This window comes from Hevea brasiliensis, chromosome 9 (genome assembly GCF_030052815.1).
Source record: "Hevea brasiliensis isolate MT/VB/25A 57/8 chromosome 9, ASM3005281v1, whole genome shotgun sequence".
Lineage (NCBI taxonomy): Eukaryota > Viridiplantae > Streptophyta > Magnoliopsida > Malpighiales > Euphorbiaceae > Hevea > Hevea brasiliensis.
The window spans coordinates 25,337,289-25,354,025 of NC_079501.1; the positions used below are offsets into that span (position 1 = coordinate 25,337,289).

The following is a 16,737-nucleotide window of genomic DNA, read 5'->3' on the forward strand; positions in this document are numbered from 1 at the left end:
TATAAATTTTAATAATTAAATTATATAAAAAATATTTTAATAAAAAATTAAATAAAAAATAATAATTTATATGCATAGGACAAACATTTGCCTATATAAAGCAGAAACTTTAGACTAAAGCATTTCCAAGTTCATTACAGGTCCACCAATGACGGGGGCATCTTTCTGTTTAATTTTCTCCAATTTCATTAAAAGTGGGAAGGGGACCAATGAGATTGAAAGGGAGCGATGCAAAACGACCAATCCCAATTGCTTTACAAATTACCCTTTCCCAATTATTTCTATATTTTTTTATTTTTAAAAATTAGAGCTCTTTTTATTTTATGAAAAATATTTTTTAAAATATTTTTTATATTTTTTAAAATATTTTTATATTTTTTAAAATATTTTTTATATTTTTTGATATTTAGAGGTTTTAGAAAAATTGGTTAATGAAAAATATTTCTTAATTAAAAGGAAAAATTAAGTTATTTTTAAGAAAAAAACTTTTATTTTTTAAAAGAAAAAATTATTTTTTATTTTTTAAATTTTAATAATCTTATTAAAATATAAACACAATATTATATATTTAAAATAAATATATATCATTAATTTAATATTATAATCAAATAACAAAAATTATTTTCTATGAAAAAATATTTTTATAAAAATATTCTCTATTATTTAAATGTAATATTAAATTAATAGTATTTATTTGTCTTATATATATATAAATATTTTCACATTTTAATAAGATTACCAAAATTTAAAAATTAAAAATGTATTTTTCTTTTAAAAAAGAAAATTCACTTTTCTTAAAAATGACTTAATTTATTATTTAATTTGAAGAATATTTTCTATTAATTAATTTTTTTGAGTGCTATAAACACTAAAAAATATTTTTCAAGAAAATATTTTTCACAAAATTAACATGGTCTAAAACTTTATTTGTGATTGAAGTATATATATATATATATATATATATATATATATATATATATAAAGTGTCATTATTGTTTAGTTATTTTCAATTATAATTTAAAATTAATTTTACATTAATAATATTAAAATTATTTTTAAATTTATTAAATTTAGTATGTAATATAAATAACTTACAGATTCATGGGGCCAAAACTTTTTTGTTATTTAAATCTAATTAAATTTAAAAAATTCATAATTATAAAAAGGAAACTCTAATATCTATGAATTAAATTATATTGATTGCATAAAATAAAAAGAAGATTTGGGCCACGTCTTTGCCCATAAAAGCCAGGCTGAACATGGCCCAACCCATCATCTTGCCCAATTTAGATCAAAAAACTATTGGCCTATTTAGCATTGTCATTAAAGTCGTTACATCATCATTGTAATAATGAGGCTCATTATAATGTTTGTAAAAACATTTTCCAGCTTTACCGCATTTTAAGTATGAAAATGATGGATTTTACATCATCATTTCAACGCTTTCACTTTCACTTTCACTTTCACTTGCACGCTGTTTTAATTTATTTTTATGATAATTAAATTACATTATATTTATATAAAATAAATTTAATTTTATAATAATATAATCATTTAAATTTTATTATTTATAATAATTTTAAAAATAAAATAAATATAATCTAAATAAGATTTTTAAAAATATAAATAAAATATTTCATTTAATAAATTAAGTTCTTATAAAATTATATCACTTTTTGTATCAATTTATTTATTTTTTTCTAAATGACTTGTGTTTATAACGAATGGGTCGTTTGACAACTAAAATCTATCAATAAGGCTAATAAATATGTAAAATTTTAGAGTTTTATTTGTATAAAATTATTATATTTTTGAGAAACTTCAGTTTCTAAATATGTCGATTTCACCCATGCACTGGCATGTATATGAGAAAGAAGGTATGAAAAATTAAAATATATAATTTATGATAATATTTATAAAAAAATAATTATATAAATATTTTCTAAAATTATTAAATGATGAGTGTATAAGAAGTTCTAGTATCTTAGTTGATTTTACATAGTTAATTCTCTCTTTTAGATTTTTTTTATTTGATTTTCAATTATGCTTTTTAAAAGGCAATAATATACGTAATCACTCAATTTTATAAATATTTTCATAAAAATTATTGAATTTTAATTTTTTTCATAAAACTCATTAAATTTTAATTTAATTTTATAAAAATAATTATAATAAAAAATTAAAAATTTTTATGTTAATTTACTGAACTATGGACTATTTTATAAATGAAATTATTTTATTTTATTAATTTTTTAAAATAAAAAGAATAACTGAACTTTAATTTGATTTCTTAAAAATCATTATAATAAAAAAATTAAATATTTTTAGATTAATTGCTGACTTATCAATTATTTTAATTAAGTAATTTTAATAATTGATCAGTCAATATGTTAACTTGAAAATTTTTAATTTTTTTTTATTGTAATAACTTTTATGTAATTTTAGTGGATTTTATGAAAAAAAATTAAAATATAATAATTTTTATAAAAAATCATAATTATGTGATAATTTCTTTATATTTTAAATAAAATATATTATAATTTTTAATAATTTTAAATAATAGCTATATTTTATAATAGTGTAACTATTAAAACAATTTTTACTTTATCTATTTTGATCTAATAAATAAAGATATATCATTCACCTGATAAAAAAATTTTTTCTTTTATTTTTTATTTTTCAATCTCCTTATAAAAAAAAATTAAAACAAATTACATTATAGATATTACTACATTAATTAGTTTATATATTCATTGACTAATTTTATTTTAATTTACTTTCTATAGGACTTACCAAACACACAATTTGTGTTTTGACAACTAAATTTATCGTTCTTCTTGTTCTTTACAAGCTAAATGAAAATCAATTTCCATAGATTACAAAGGACATAGCAAAAGTCGCCTTCTCATCGTCTCGACTCTCCAGTTTCCATGGAATTCCCGCCACTCTGATTAGAAGACTTGCCGTAAGCAACTCAAAAGCTCAATATAGCATATATTTTCTAGGCCCCACGCTAACCAGCAAATGAATTGTCGCCACGTAATGCCCTCGACCTCCCTTAAAAACCCGCCATTTGCCCCTCTCATTTAAAACTTTTAAAACTAAACCCCTCCGTTCTTCATTTTTCTTCTCCTTCCTTTGCTCTGCACCAAACAAAACCCTAGAACCCCAAAATCCCTGTTACCCTCCACACCACTTACTTGCCATGCACCCTCACTCCTACACGGTCGATTCCCTCTCCAAATCACAAGGACTCGCCTCTGCTATCCTTGCTTCCTCCACCTCCGCCCACATCTTCTCCGTCTGCTCTTCCATCGACTCCTTCTTACGCTCTCACACACCCGATCAGTCTCGCCACTTCTTCTCCCTCACCTTCCCTACCCTAATCTGCAAGCTCTACGGCTTCGGGGACGCTGCATCGCCCCCTAATGGATCCTACCTCCCGTCATCCAACGGTGGTTGGATCAATATCATCCTCCAATCAAACGACTCTGATCTCGCTTCTAGAGTTTTCAGTCTACTTGCACCAAATGGCATTATTTTCCAGTCAATCTCTGCTGTTGATCGTCAATCGCTGGTGAAATACGTGTTCCCGATCGAGCGATTGCCGGAATGGGCCCGGTTCATACTATCAAGCGAGAGAGATTGTCAGGTCTTAAACAATCTTTGCCCTCTCTTTAGAGGTAAAATTAAGGAGGATTCAATTAAAGGCTCTTCATATTACCAAGTCCAGTTAAACGTTTTTGAGTATTTCATGTTTTGGTTTGCTTATTACCCTATTTGCAAAGGCAATTGTGAAAATTTAAACAATACACCTACGCAAAGAACCAGAAAACTAAAACTAGAAAGTTGGACCTCGTCATTTCCTGTGTTTTCGCATTCTAAGCGTGGAAATGAACAGAAATTGGAGCATAATCTCTATGTGCGGCTTTTATATGCCTATCTGCGTGCTTTTGTTCCTGTACGTGACTTAGATTTGCATCAACCCTATCGTAGCTCGCTTTTGCATTATGGACGTGGAAATGATGGGTCAATTTTGTTGAGAGCAGAGTTTCTTGTTGATACATTGGTGCACTATTGGTTGGTTGATAATGATTTCTCGCCATTGCCTGTTGATGTCTGCAAGTCATTTGGATTGTCATTTCCACTTAGGTCAGTTTTAGGTGAGAATCCACCAACACCTAATTTAGGTGAGATGGTGAAGTTACTGGTTAAATACTTGAACTTGAGTGCAACTGTGGTCAGAGACGGTTCTAACAGTGTGGAGAGCTCAAATTGGAGTGGGGTTTCTTTAGGTTCATTTGATTTGAAATTAAGGGAATTTGCTGCATCTGTGAATGATTCGATGTGTGTGGGTGCCTCATGGAATTCGTGGATTCAGAGACCATTTTATAGGTTTGTTTTGAGAACATTTCTATTTTGTCCAGTGGGGACTTCTATGAAGAATGCTTCACAGGTGTTTTTGGTTTGGGTTAGTTATTTGGAGCCTTGGAAGGTGGGTTTGGATGATTTTATAGAGTTTGATGCTATCGTGGATGGGTTGGGAAAAGATTTGAAGAAGGATAAAGAGGGCAGCAAGGAGGATGGGTATTCATCTCTGTGGCAGGATTATGTGTTATCTAATTACTTGTACTACAGTTCCTTAATTATGCATTTCATTGGGTTTGCACACAAGTTTCTTCACACTGATCCAGAACTGATAGTCCAGATGGTGTTGCAGGTCTGTGACTGAGCTTTAATCCACATCCTTGTGTTTATGTCGAATGCATGCTTTTCATGGCTATGCTATACCCTTTTTGATTGATAATTATTGTTCTTCCATTGTGCTTTCCCTCTCTTCCTACAATTAGATCAATTAGAATCAATTTTGAGATGGGTTGAGTGCTTTAGGACCTAACCATGATTTTAAACTGTGTCTGTTTCCTGCAGTGAATGTGCATTTTTATTCTGACTCATGTAATTCAGTTTTAGTTAATAGTCATTTGTCTTTGGCTCGAGGAAGAACTTACAAGATCCACTTCCTTTGGCAGTATTCTCTTAATTAATAGTTTATTATTTTCTGTTGGATAAACCACGCATGTTTTGATCATCTTTTTGGGATGAAGTTAACTCAATTATGAAAAGGTTTAGATTAGTTTTTTTAAATAAAATCAATGGAACATGGATTGCAAATAGCCAAATACTATTGTATGAGAATGTTGAGATGCTACTGTAACTTAATGAAATGTGGATGGGGAGAGAACACCTGCATGGGAAATAGTCAGTTGCATAAAGAATCTTGGGCACCTCCTTTGGAGAAGGGGTAAACATAAGGTGCATGCTGAATTCTCATGATCTTTGTTGTCTTAGGAGGTTGCGAAGAAGTTTTTCAAGTATAAGCAAATATTATCCAGACCATGCCTTGCTATGGAAAATTGCCGCCAGCATGTGAAACATGGGAGCATAAGCAGTGGTCCAGTGGAACTATAACAAATTTCTAGTTTATTCGGGACTTTTGCATGTTTAAACTTTTACATATTCATATTAACTTTACTGGGAGAATTGGTGGTAGCTGCACTGTTAGTAATCTTTCTGGAGATGGCCTTCATTGGAAATCAAGTAAGGCTGTTTTGATTTTGCATGTTAACTTTTGTACTTTTTGTGCTTTGTTTTTACAGGTTATGAAAATACTCACATCATCTAAAGAGTTGACTGATCTAATAAAGAACATGGATGCCGTTTTTCATTCCAAACAAGCTGGACCGAGCAAATTGATGCATAACAGCTTATATAGATATGTTCCCTTGATTCTTGTACAGTTGCAGGTAGATCTCTTTGTGCATGTGTGTGTGCATGCCTCAATGTGTTGACACTTCTCCCAATTTACATATTGTTTAATTTTCAGTAAAATAATGGAGGTCTGGCCAAGCTTTGGAGGCTAATTACACGTTTACTTTGAAAATCGTTGATAAATGGAATGTCTCTGATGTTCTGAATGACATATACAATGTCTGTTCTAAAGGGAATCTTGCAAATGTGGTCTTATCACTGTCTCCTTTACATATTGCTATAGTCTGAGCAACTGAACTCACTTTATCAAGTTTTTCTTCTTTTATCTGTATGTGGTGCCAGGACTGGGAGGATGGTTTATGTGAGAGTGATGCTGATGGATCTTTCTTGCGTGAGAATTGGAACAAAGATTTAAGACTCTTTAGTGATGGGGAAGATGGTGGACGACAGCTCCTTCAGGTGTTGATATTTAAAGTCCAGTATTATTTTTTGTATGATCTCATTCAATGATTTTATTATATATCTCTCATTTTTTATTTTTATTAATTATTATTATGATTTTCTTCCAGTTGTTTATATTGCGGGTGGAAGCTGAGTTGCAAACTAGTTCTAGTGATAACCTTGCATACAACCTGCAGCTTATAGATTCTTTGAAGGCACAGGTAAGCTGCTTGTTCGGTGGTTATACTGTAAAACCAATTTCATTTCCCCTGGAAACAAAACAGCATGAACATTTGCGAGATGAAATATTCAAGCCAAGAAGGGTTGGCAATCAGGCATTGGCTGATGTCAAATATAAGGGTGACTGGATGAAGCGCCCAATCTCTGATGATGAGGTTGCGTGGCTTGCAAAATTGCTTGTGTGGTTGTCAGGCTGGCTGAATGAGAATCTGGGGCTGAACCAAGCAGGGAACAGTGATGGAGGCTCTAAATGGTCATATGTGGAGGTGTCAAGTGGGAAGGAAAATGTATGTGGGCCCTCAGAGACGATGAAAATGGTGTTATGTGCTATTGGTTCTTGGTTCGTTACACTGGGTGCCACAACAGTCGGGCTAATGAGAAAGCATGGTCTGAGAATAAACCTCAGGATACTGGCATCAAAGAAGATTGTGTTGTTTTTGTTGATGTCTGCTCTATTCAGTATATCGAAGAAGGTTTTTATTTCATAGTGTAAATAAGAGTGAAGGAAATACTGGGGAGGGGAAAAAATATAAAAGATCGGAATAGGTTTGAACAGAAAAGGCACTTAAAAAGAGGGGTTGAAAGAAAAATGTACTTTTCTTGATGTATGGCAAGTTTCTTCCCTTTTTCTTTTTTTTTTGTAAATAAGCATGAAAATTTTTGTAGGGCTTTTTTTTTTTTTTTTTGGGCTCTTCAAATGTGTTTACATAAGTTCTGTATTTTCCTCCTTGTCTCCACTCCTCTTATAATTCCCTGCATTTCTGGCTGACTTCTGGTTCTATATGAATAGTCCTTTTGTAGAGTTTTGTAAATTGTCTTATGTACACAACGCACTCGTTAATGGCCACGGTTTGGAAGATTTGAATTGGTCACTGGTTTGAGGTTTCGGATCAAAATTGGAAATACCAATAACTAATTAGACTTGATTCGCCTTTCAGGAATTGTGAATTGAATCATATTGGAATCGGCTGTTTGATTCAATAATTATGTGTGACTTAACTAATTTCTTTTTTTTTTTTTTGAAGAAAAATAAAAGAGAATGTCAATCATTAAATTGTCTCAATTGAAAAGAAATAGAATTAGAATTGCTACTCGAACTGGAACAGTTAGAAACCAGCTCGAAACTGAATGGACTCTCTATAGTTGGATTCAAATTCATATTCTCCATAGATTATACTGTCTATTTCAATTTTCAACTTAAAATTACTCCGAAATCGGCTTGTGATGGCCTGATGGGGACTAAGCCACTTGCCAGATGTCTCACAACGCTGCAAGTGAAGCGCATGCACGTGATGATTTCTAAAGTAAGATGGGTTAGTCCAAAAATTACGACAATGGAAACAATGAAATTTAGAAACAAAATTTTAAATATACCAAGTTGAGTAATTCTTTTAAAAATAAAGTTGCCTTGAAATGTGACAAAGTCGATTAATTGTACATAGCTTCATTCTCAGAGTTTAAGTGAAGTCTTCTAATGAGATATATAGTTTAAATGGACAAAATGATGTAATTGGATGAGTATTCTAATAAAATAAGGAGAAAGAAAATGGAGAAAGCTTTGAATATTTGAAAAAGAAGAAAGCCCATAAATTAAAATGAAGTGGTTCAACCTATCAAACTCAATCCACTGAGCTTGTTAATTCGGTTTGGGAAAGGCAGGCAAGTTCTGTCTAGTCCAGTTTCAATAATTCATGGGCTCATGGGCATAATATAATATATTAAATACATAAGCTCCTCTGCACCTATTTAAAATTAGAATGTTACAAAAATACAATTTAATTGATTTTTTTTTATTAATTTTTATATTTTTATTTTAAAAGATATAGAAATTAAATATGATTGTGTAAAAATTTAATTAAATTCTTTTTAATCTCCTATTTGAAATTTAAAATTTTATAAAACTTTAATTTAATTAATTTATTTTTAGTCAATTTATAAATGAAAGAATATACATATTTTTTTTAATTTAAAAAATAATTCACTTTATGATTGTATGAGAATTCTTTTGAATTTTTTTTTATAAATTATTTATTTTAAAAAAATTAATATAATTATGTGAAAATTGAATTGAATTCTTTACTTATAAATAATTTTATTAAAACAAAGTGGTTGATTCTCATACGCAATAATCTCTTGGCCTCTAAGATTTTCCAAAAAAATAATAATAATAATTTTTACTTCAAAATCATCTAGAAGATATGGGTAAATGTCCTCTGAGCTAGCCGTGAGTATGAATGTTAATAAATATCAAGCAACAGAAAAGCATCGTGCAAGCTTTAAATGTTTCAATTTCATGAGTTCATTGAGAGTAAAATAAAAAAATAAAAATTACTATTTATGAGATTTTAGGCTAAAATTATTCAGTTACCTCAGCTATAGCATGTGCAAGAATCAGGTGAATGATACAATTCATTCATTGCGGCAATTTACATCTCTACATTTACAGTTGCATTTATCACGTAATGGTATACCATAATAATAATAATAATAATAATAATAATAATAATAATAATAATAATAATAATAATAATAATGACACATTCGTTTTATTTTATGACTATTTTATTCTTAATTTATTTTATTTTTATTATTAAATTAAATTTAAAAACTTTTCAATTATAAATATAATTTAATTGATTCTATACAAATCTTTTTATAAGGTTGAGTTCACATTAGATGTAATTAAAAATATTTTTTAGAAAAGAATTTTTAATTAAAATAAATAAATACTTTAAGAAAATAAATAAACATCTATATTTAAGATATTTATATTTTTCTAAAAAAAATCTTTGAAATAAAAATTTTTTCAAGTAAATAATATTTTTGAAAAACAATTTAAATCTTGTAAAAAAAATTGTTTTTATTAGTGAAGGTTATTTCCAGGTTTCAAAGCCTTGATTGCTTTGATTAAGGAATGGAGGAACTAAATTGTTAATTAATTAAATGTTAAGAATCAATTAATAAAAAAATTTAAAAAAAAATGAACAGAATCATTAATTTTGTTAAATATAAAAATTAAATAATAATTTATTCAATTAAAAATTAATTGAAGATAGTACTTAAAGATTGAGGAGATCAATTCGCTTATAGGCACATGACAAAAAAAAAAAAAAAAAATTCTGATTCACGTGAATCCTTTCATATTATATGATTTAAACACATTATTGATAAGACACAGAGTACATTGTTTTTGAAAAGTATATTATCCTTTCGCACTTGAGGATTTGGACTATTCTTTATGCAATTTGAGTAGTGTGATCTATCATTCATCATAAAATTCATATACCCATAAGTCAATACTCAATATCTTGTCATGTAATGGCTAGTTAACTAGCCACTTATCTTTCAAATTGTCACTTTTCATTAGAATTTTGCCAAGTTATTGGACTAATTTCATGTTAAAATAAGAGAATGAAGTTGATGGATGGAGCTAATATTTTTTTTTTAAATAAAAAATAAAAATTTTTAAGTATAATGGTCGTAATCTCTTTACGTTCAAGATTTAAAATTATCTGTTGATATATCGATTTAACTTAAATTTATAGAAAGTAATTTATCACCGAATTCAAGATGATACCAACTAAAATAAATTATTGAACAATCGTTATCGACTTTCATTATCTTTTTAAGTAGAGACAATATTTAATTATCATATTGATGTGAGAAATTAAATTAAAGTGGAACAAAATTATCTTATTAAGTTAACCGCCACACTAAGTGGCATGAGCCAAACATGAAAGATATATTTATTTCCTTGCAATAATTTTAACAATCCCACTTGCATTAAGAGAATTATGTATATATAATTTGCAGATTCGTTGTTTTCGAGGTTCATGTGGGATAAGAGTGTTACCATCTAACTTTCCAAAATGGAATTTTGTTGTCTTGTTGACTATGCCATATGACGTATTTTAATATACTTGAAATTCTCTTTCATTTTTTATTTATATTAATTATGTATAAATTTTATTTTAATATCATTATATTATTATGTATATATACATATACATGTGTGTGAATTATTTTAATATTTAACCTTTGAGTTTACTTACTTTTATTTTATTTCTCAAAAAAAAAAATCATGAATTATTTTTTGCATTATATTATCATTAATTGAGGTTGAACTTATTCTTTTTTTTTTCCTTTCTTTCTTTTTTTCAAATATTATATTTAATGACTTTCAACATCTTAAGGATTTTATTTTCAATAATTAACACTTTTTATTCATATTTTCTATTATGAACATATACATTATATTATATTTTCATTTTAATAAAAAATAAACATAATTCAATAATAAATAGAAAACAAAAAAGAATAATATTCAATAAGAAATTAAGTGCTTTATATATGTGCAAATTGTAATAAACATTTAATATAAATAATACCGTGTAAAATATTATTAACAATCATATGCAAAGGCATGGTTATTACCCTAATATATATATTTTTTATACATTGAAATTTTAATGGAGGATTGGAAGTTGGATTCCAATTCAAATTTGCTTCTTTAATCATTCCTTTTTCAATTCATTGGTGCAATGCATATCTAGTGTTAAAGGAGTTATCTTTATCATCAACCATCGTGTCAAATTTATTGGCCCCCGCATGAACCTATTTGCTAGGGTTTGGTGGATTTCCACGATTTCATTCGCTTGATAATCACATCGAGAGGAATCTCAAAAAAAAAAAAAAAAAAAAAATTCACACTAAATAAAAAAATAAAGTGTAAATTAATAATAATAATAAATTCACACTAAATATAATAGTATAGTGTAAATTTACACCCATTAAAATTTATTTAATGTATATTATTAACATAAAAAATTATAATTTTAATAATAAATGCATCATTTTTCATTCTAATATGATGCATTAATTATTAAAAAAATAAATCTCCACATTAACTGCGTACATTAAATGTGCTAGATGGTGCATTGTTTTTATTTAAATTAATTATTAAAAAATAAAAAAATAATAAAAATATGAGATTTACATTTTTTTTTCTTGAATTCATACTAAATCTGGTATAAGACAATCAAAGTTCAAATCTGATGTAAATTTACATCATAACCTTTGGAAAAACCGAACCTTAATCACATCAATTCATGTCATGTCAAATCGTTAATTGCAATTTGAATCTGTGGGTTGGTGCAAAAACAATCTAATTCTGTTTGCCATTGAATTTTAAGTGTCTGAAAATATTTTTTTAAATAAAAATATTATTTTAAATATTAGTAAAAATATAATTTAAAAAAATTATTTTATTATTTTAATATTTTTATAATTAAAATTAATTAAATTTAATTTTTAATTATTTTTTAATTAATATATTTAAAAATATAATTTTCCCAATAACAATTTTAATTACAATGTCAAATACACCCTCAAACTAGAAACAGTTGAATGATTGCCGATTGAATTGTATTAATTGTCATAAGCTGCGAAAATTTTTATTATTAAATTATCATTTAATTCTAAGCAAGATCGAAGCATACTAAAAAAATAATGCAATATTTAATTTGGAGTGATTGATTTACTCATAGAGTAGAAGAAATATTAATTAAGATTTTTTTTTTTTATATCATAAAACCTTTTTAAAGGGAAGAGTTGATTACTATATAATTTGATTTCATAATTTTTATATTTATAAAAACATTGGACGTTGCATTAGTAATTTCATGATTTTAATGAATTATTTTGATAAAAATATTATAATCGAAATTTATTTATTAATTTATGGTTAGTTTAAATAGAATGACAATGATTGAATTTCTGTAAGTATTCCGTTTAATTAAATTTTAATAGAATAAATTTGAATAATATGTAATTGAATTTAAGATGGTTATAATTAAAAAAGTAATATTTATAACGAGTTCAGATTTTGTTTTTATATAAATATCTAATTAAATAAAGAATATATATTTTTGTAATAATTTTTATAAATTTTTATACATTTTATTATAAATAAATTAGAATTTAAATATTTTGTAAAATTATTAAATTTTTAAAAATATAAATTGTTAATAAAAATAATTTTTTATATAGATTATTAATTAAAATATATAAAATTAAATAAATTCAGATATTTTTAATAATAATAATAATAATAATAATAATAAAATTTAAAATAAATTTAGATAAATAAAATTTAATTACAGTTAAATTAATTTAAATTTAAAAAATATTAAAATTAGAATAATTGTAATCCTCCGTCTAAAGATGACAACGACTACTCAGAGTATCATGCGGGCTATTAACTTTTCCTTGAGTTGAGATTGAGAAGATAAAACATATTTTTTTTAAATAGTGTTTTAAATATTGTTAGAAAATTATTAATTATTTTTTAATTTTTGATAATTATAATATATTAAATTTAATTTTAAAATGATATATTTGTAAAATTTTTATTTAATTCTCAACAATGCTAAACTAATATACTAAATAATAGAATAAATTAACATTTAATTCTTAAAATAAATCATAATACTAAGTACTTGTTTTTTTTAATAATTAATTAATTCTTTAAATTTAATTTCATTAAAAAATTAATTTATATATATAAATCTGAAAGAATAATTATGAAGAGTTTAAACTTATATAAGAATAAACTCATCAATTATTAAATTAAGTTTTTACATATAAATTTGTATACTATATATATATTTTAATTAATTCTGTACATATTTCAATATAAATATTTAATCTAATGGTTATTAAATTCATTCTCTTTTGAACTCGAGTTTATGTTAAATGCATCATAAATCATAAGATCCACTAATGTTACTAACTAGCTAGTTAATAATTCTATTAAAAATTCTAAACTACTATGATACGTGTGCACAATGTGATTTAGTTAATTTGTTACTTTAAATAATTTAGTTTGATTTGATAAATTAAAAAAAAAAAGATTTGGCTTGATTCTAAAATTTTAAGAAATCGAATCAAATATTATATATATGATCTGCATATGTTAATTTAAGGAAAGAAAATAATGGAAGTAAAACAAAGAACGTAATGATTGAAGAGAAAAATAACTTTTTTACTTTATGTTTGGGTTAATGGAAAAAATATTGAGAAGAAAATTACTTTTTAAAGAGTAATATTCAAAAAGAACCTAGAAAGTATATGAATATTTTTGTAATTTTAAACACTTTCTTCTCACTTTCTCTCCAATTTGGTGAGAAAATAAGAGTGAAATTCAATTATCATTTTCTTTTCACAATTTTCTTTCCTTCTTATTTTATTCTCTAACCAAACACAAGTGAGTGGAGAATAAGATTATTTTCCTCTCAAATTTTCCTTCCTCTCTTATTTTCTTTCAATCCAAAACAATATTAAAAATTAAATCAAACTATAATACTTTAATTTAATTTATTTTTTATGCATGAATAATTTGATTTGATTTGAAAAAAAAAATCAAAGGTATCTTTTTATTTTATTTAAAAATTAATTTAACCTGCACCAAAACAAATAATGCCCATCTCTCCATGTAGCTAGTCAATAATTTTTGATAGGTGAGCTCTTCTAAAAATTCCCAATTGGCCGGCCGAAGCTCTACATATAATTAATGTTATGTAAGGTAAAATATTGAATATGATATAATTACAAGGTCCGATTGATAGAATTTGGGCCTGCCTACTTTTTTTTTTAATTGTAAAAAAAAGGAATTCTATAACGTTCATGCTCTAATCACTAGAGGTGCCTTTAGTAATTACTTTTTTCTATTTTAATGTATGATTTGGTTTCTATTTCAATGTATGATTCGATTCATTCATGTGCTTCGCATTCCACTACTCCACTTAGTCTCTTCATCCTAGAAGCCTGTCGAGAGTTTACTGTTTTATGCCACTTCCCTCCCTCATTGGACCACTTTCCCGAATCGGGTCATCACAAATTCTTTGGGTGTGATGGTTATTGTCTCTAAATAATTGTAAGAACGGACTACTCATAGTTAATTTACCCATTCACTGCTAGCGGAGGCAATATTGAGTCATCAACGCCAGTGTGGATAATCGAACTGGGATCGGACGCTTCTAACTCCCAAAACTTACCACTAAGCCACCGCGCTTGGTGGTGGACTTGCCTGCTCTTGTATATTGAAACCCTTTTAATTATATGAAGCTATTGCCTATTTGTTTTATATTATATGTTTTATTATTCTCTCATTAATATCCAATACTTTTTTTTAGCGTATAATAAATAAGATTTAAGTAAAAATTTCTCTAATTTTTAATAAGCCATAGTTGTAGTAAATAACTTTTTCATAGCCAATTTTTTTTTTTTTAAAAAATTCATAGCCTTTATATAGTAGAGCATGAATCCAATATAAATTAATTATTTTGTCTTCTATTTTAAAACATATATTAGTTTTTTGTATTTTTGTTTCATTTACTCTTTTATCGTTCGTTCAGTTTAAATTAAATTTTCTGTTAGTCAATATATTTAAAAAAGATAGAAATTACCTTTAAATGAACTAAATAGTTTAAGATTTAAAAAAAATAAAGTAAATATATATTTGTGTTTTTCAAATTACAGAGATTGAATAAATTTTACACTAACGTCTAAAATAATCAAAGGGACTAAAGAGTAAATAGAACAAAAATATAAAGACTAATTAAGTGATGTATTTTTTTTTAAATAAAAGAACAAAGTAATTAATTTTTTTAAAATGGAGAGGTTAAATAATCATTTTTCCTATAATTATTCTATAGGAGAGGAACAATAAGAAAAATTACTATGTTTTCAAATTAGTTACAACACATAGTTATTGGAATAGTATTGATAATATTAGAGTTATCTAAATAAGGTAAATTATTAGGTGCATTTAGTGTATATGCACCTTCACTAATAAAATATTGGGTGTCATCTTTCCATTTTTACTGTGTAATTATTTTTGCGTGAGTATGTGATATACTATTTTTTAATGTACCGGGTGCACTCAATAATTTTCCTCTAAATAATTATAAAGTTTAGGGTTCAGAACCGTTTCTATTGCATTAAAAAACACAAAAATTAGCTTGTACCACTTCCCATTCTCACGTTAGTCAATGGCTGCTGCTATAACTGGTTGTTGGGCCCTCCATTCTTTCTTGGAATCTCCAGGAAGGGTAGATATATGAGAGTACTGACCCTTCAATTCTCTCAGACGAGGCATGCATCTCCTTCTCCATTTAAATCCTCACTCTTCTCGCTTTTGCTATCGCTTGCTAGCTTTCCTATAGCTAGTTATCCTGCAGCAATTTTGAATTTTTATAACTTATTATATCCATCTCATTAACTCCAATTAACAGCTAACTTCCCTCCCTCTCTCTCTCTCTCTCCCTCTTCCCTTAGCTGCTCATGGCACCCAAGAACAGTGAGGCATCTACTAATAGTAAGATGGTCATGAACAAAGGGGCATGGACAGGTGAGGAAGATAGAAAACTGGCTGAGTATATTGAAGTTCATGGTCCCAAGAGATGGAAAACAGTTGCAATGAAAGCAGGTTAGTTGAATTAATATCAGTTATAGTTTTGTTTGAGCTCTAAAGAAACAGAATCCAGTAAATGTATTGGTTAGCTGGGCTTCATGGGTTTACATGTTTTGGTATCTGGTATCCTTCTTCTTCTTTAGGTTTAAACCGATGCGGGAAGAGTTGCAGATTGAGATGGTTGAACTATTTGAGACCCAACATCAAGAGAGGCAACATTTCAGATGAAGAAGAAGACTTGATTCTCAGACTTCACAAACTACTCGGCAATAGGTCAGTTCAAAAAAAATTAAAAAAAAATACACACAAAAAAAAAATAAATTACTGATATAATTTTTAATTACATGTTGTAGGTGGTCATTGATTGCTGGGAGACTTCCAGGACGAACAGACAATGAAATAAAGAACTACTGGAATTCTCATTTAAGCAAGAAAATTAATAAAAAGGAGAAGAAACCTGCAGAGTGTTCAACTCCACAGGACAGTATCACCGAGAAGACATGTGAAGCTGTTGCTACTGGTCAAGAAGCGGTGGAAGAGAGTAGTAAAGGAGCTGCAATCCCGGAGCTTAGCTTCGATGTAAACGAGTTATTCGACTTATCCACACAAGGAACGTACGATTTGGAGTGGGTGAACAAGTTTCTTGAACTTGATGAGGATCCATGGCTTGCCGTTGCCGAAGACAGGTGAGCATTGTGTGCATCAAAGTATTGTTTCTCCTCAATAATAAGTACCAATGTACATGTATAATTTAATAAAAGATGCACATTTTCAAACTAAAGTTCATATATGCAATATGAATTTTGATTTGCGTA

At 27.2% G+C, this 16,737-nt stretch overlaps 2 protein-coding genes across 2 annotated transcripts; both read left to right on the top strand.

Annotated features, from left to right (window-relative positions):
* The first annotated feature begins 2,908 nt into the window (after positions 1–2,908).
* LOC110651192 (uncharacterized) lies at positions 2,909–7,262 on the top strand. Its single transcript, XM_058153534.1, has 4 exons — positions 2,909–4,720; positions 5,658–5,804; positions 6,112–6,228; positions 6,339–7,262. Exons 1-4 carry the CDS (start codon positions 3,206–3,208, stop codon positions 6,936–6,938), a joined length of 2,379 nt encoding a protein of 792 aa, XP_058009517.1. The 5' UTR covers positions 2,909–3,205; the 3' UTR covers positions 6,939–7,262.
* An 8,494-nt stretch (positions 7,263–15,756) lies between these two features.
* LOC131183395 (transcription factor MYB114-like) lies at positions 15,757–16,737 on the top strand. The gene is made up of 3 exons (XM_058154170.1): positions 15,757–15,937; positions 16,066–16,195; positions 16,276–16,737. The coding sequence occupies exons 1-3, from the start codon at positions 15,793–15,795 to the stop codon at positions 16,610–16,612; spliced, it is 612 nt and encodes a 203-aa protein (XP_058010153.1). The 5' UTR covers positions 15,757–15,792; the 3' UTR covers positions 16,613–16,737.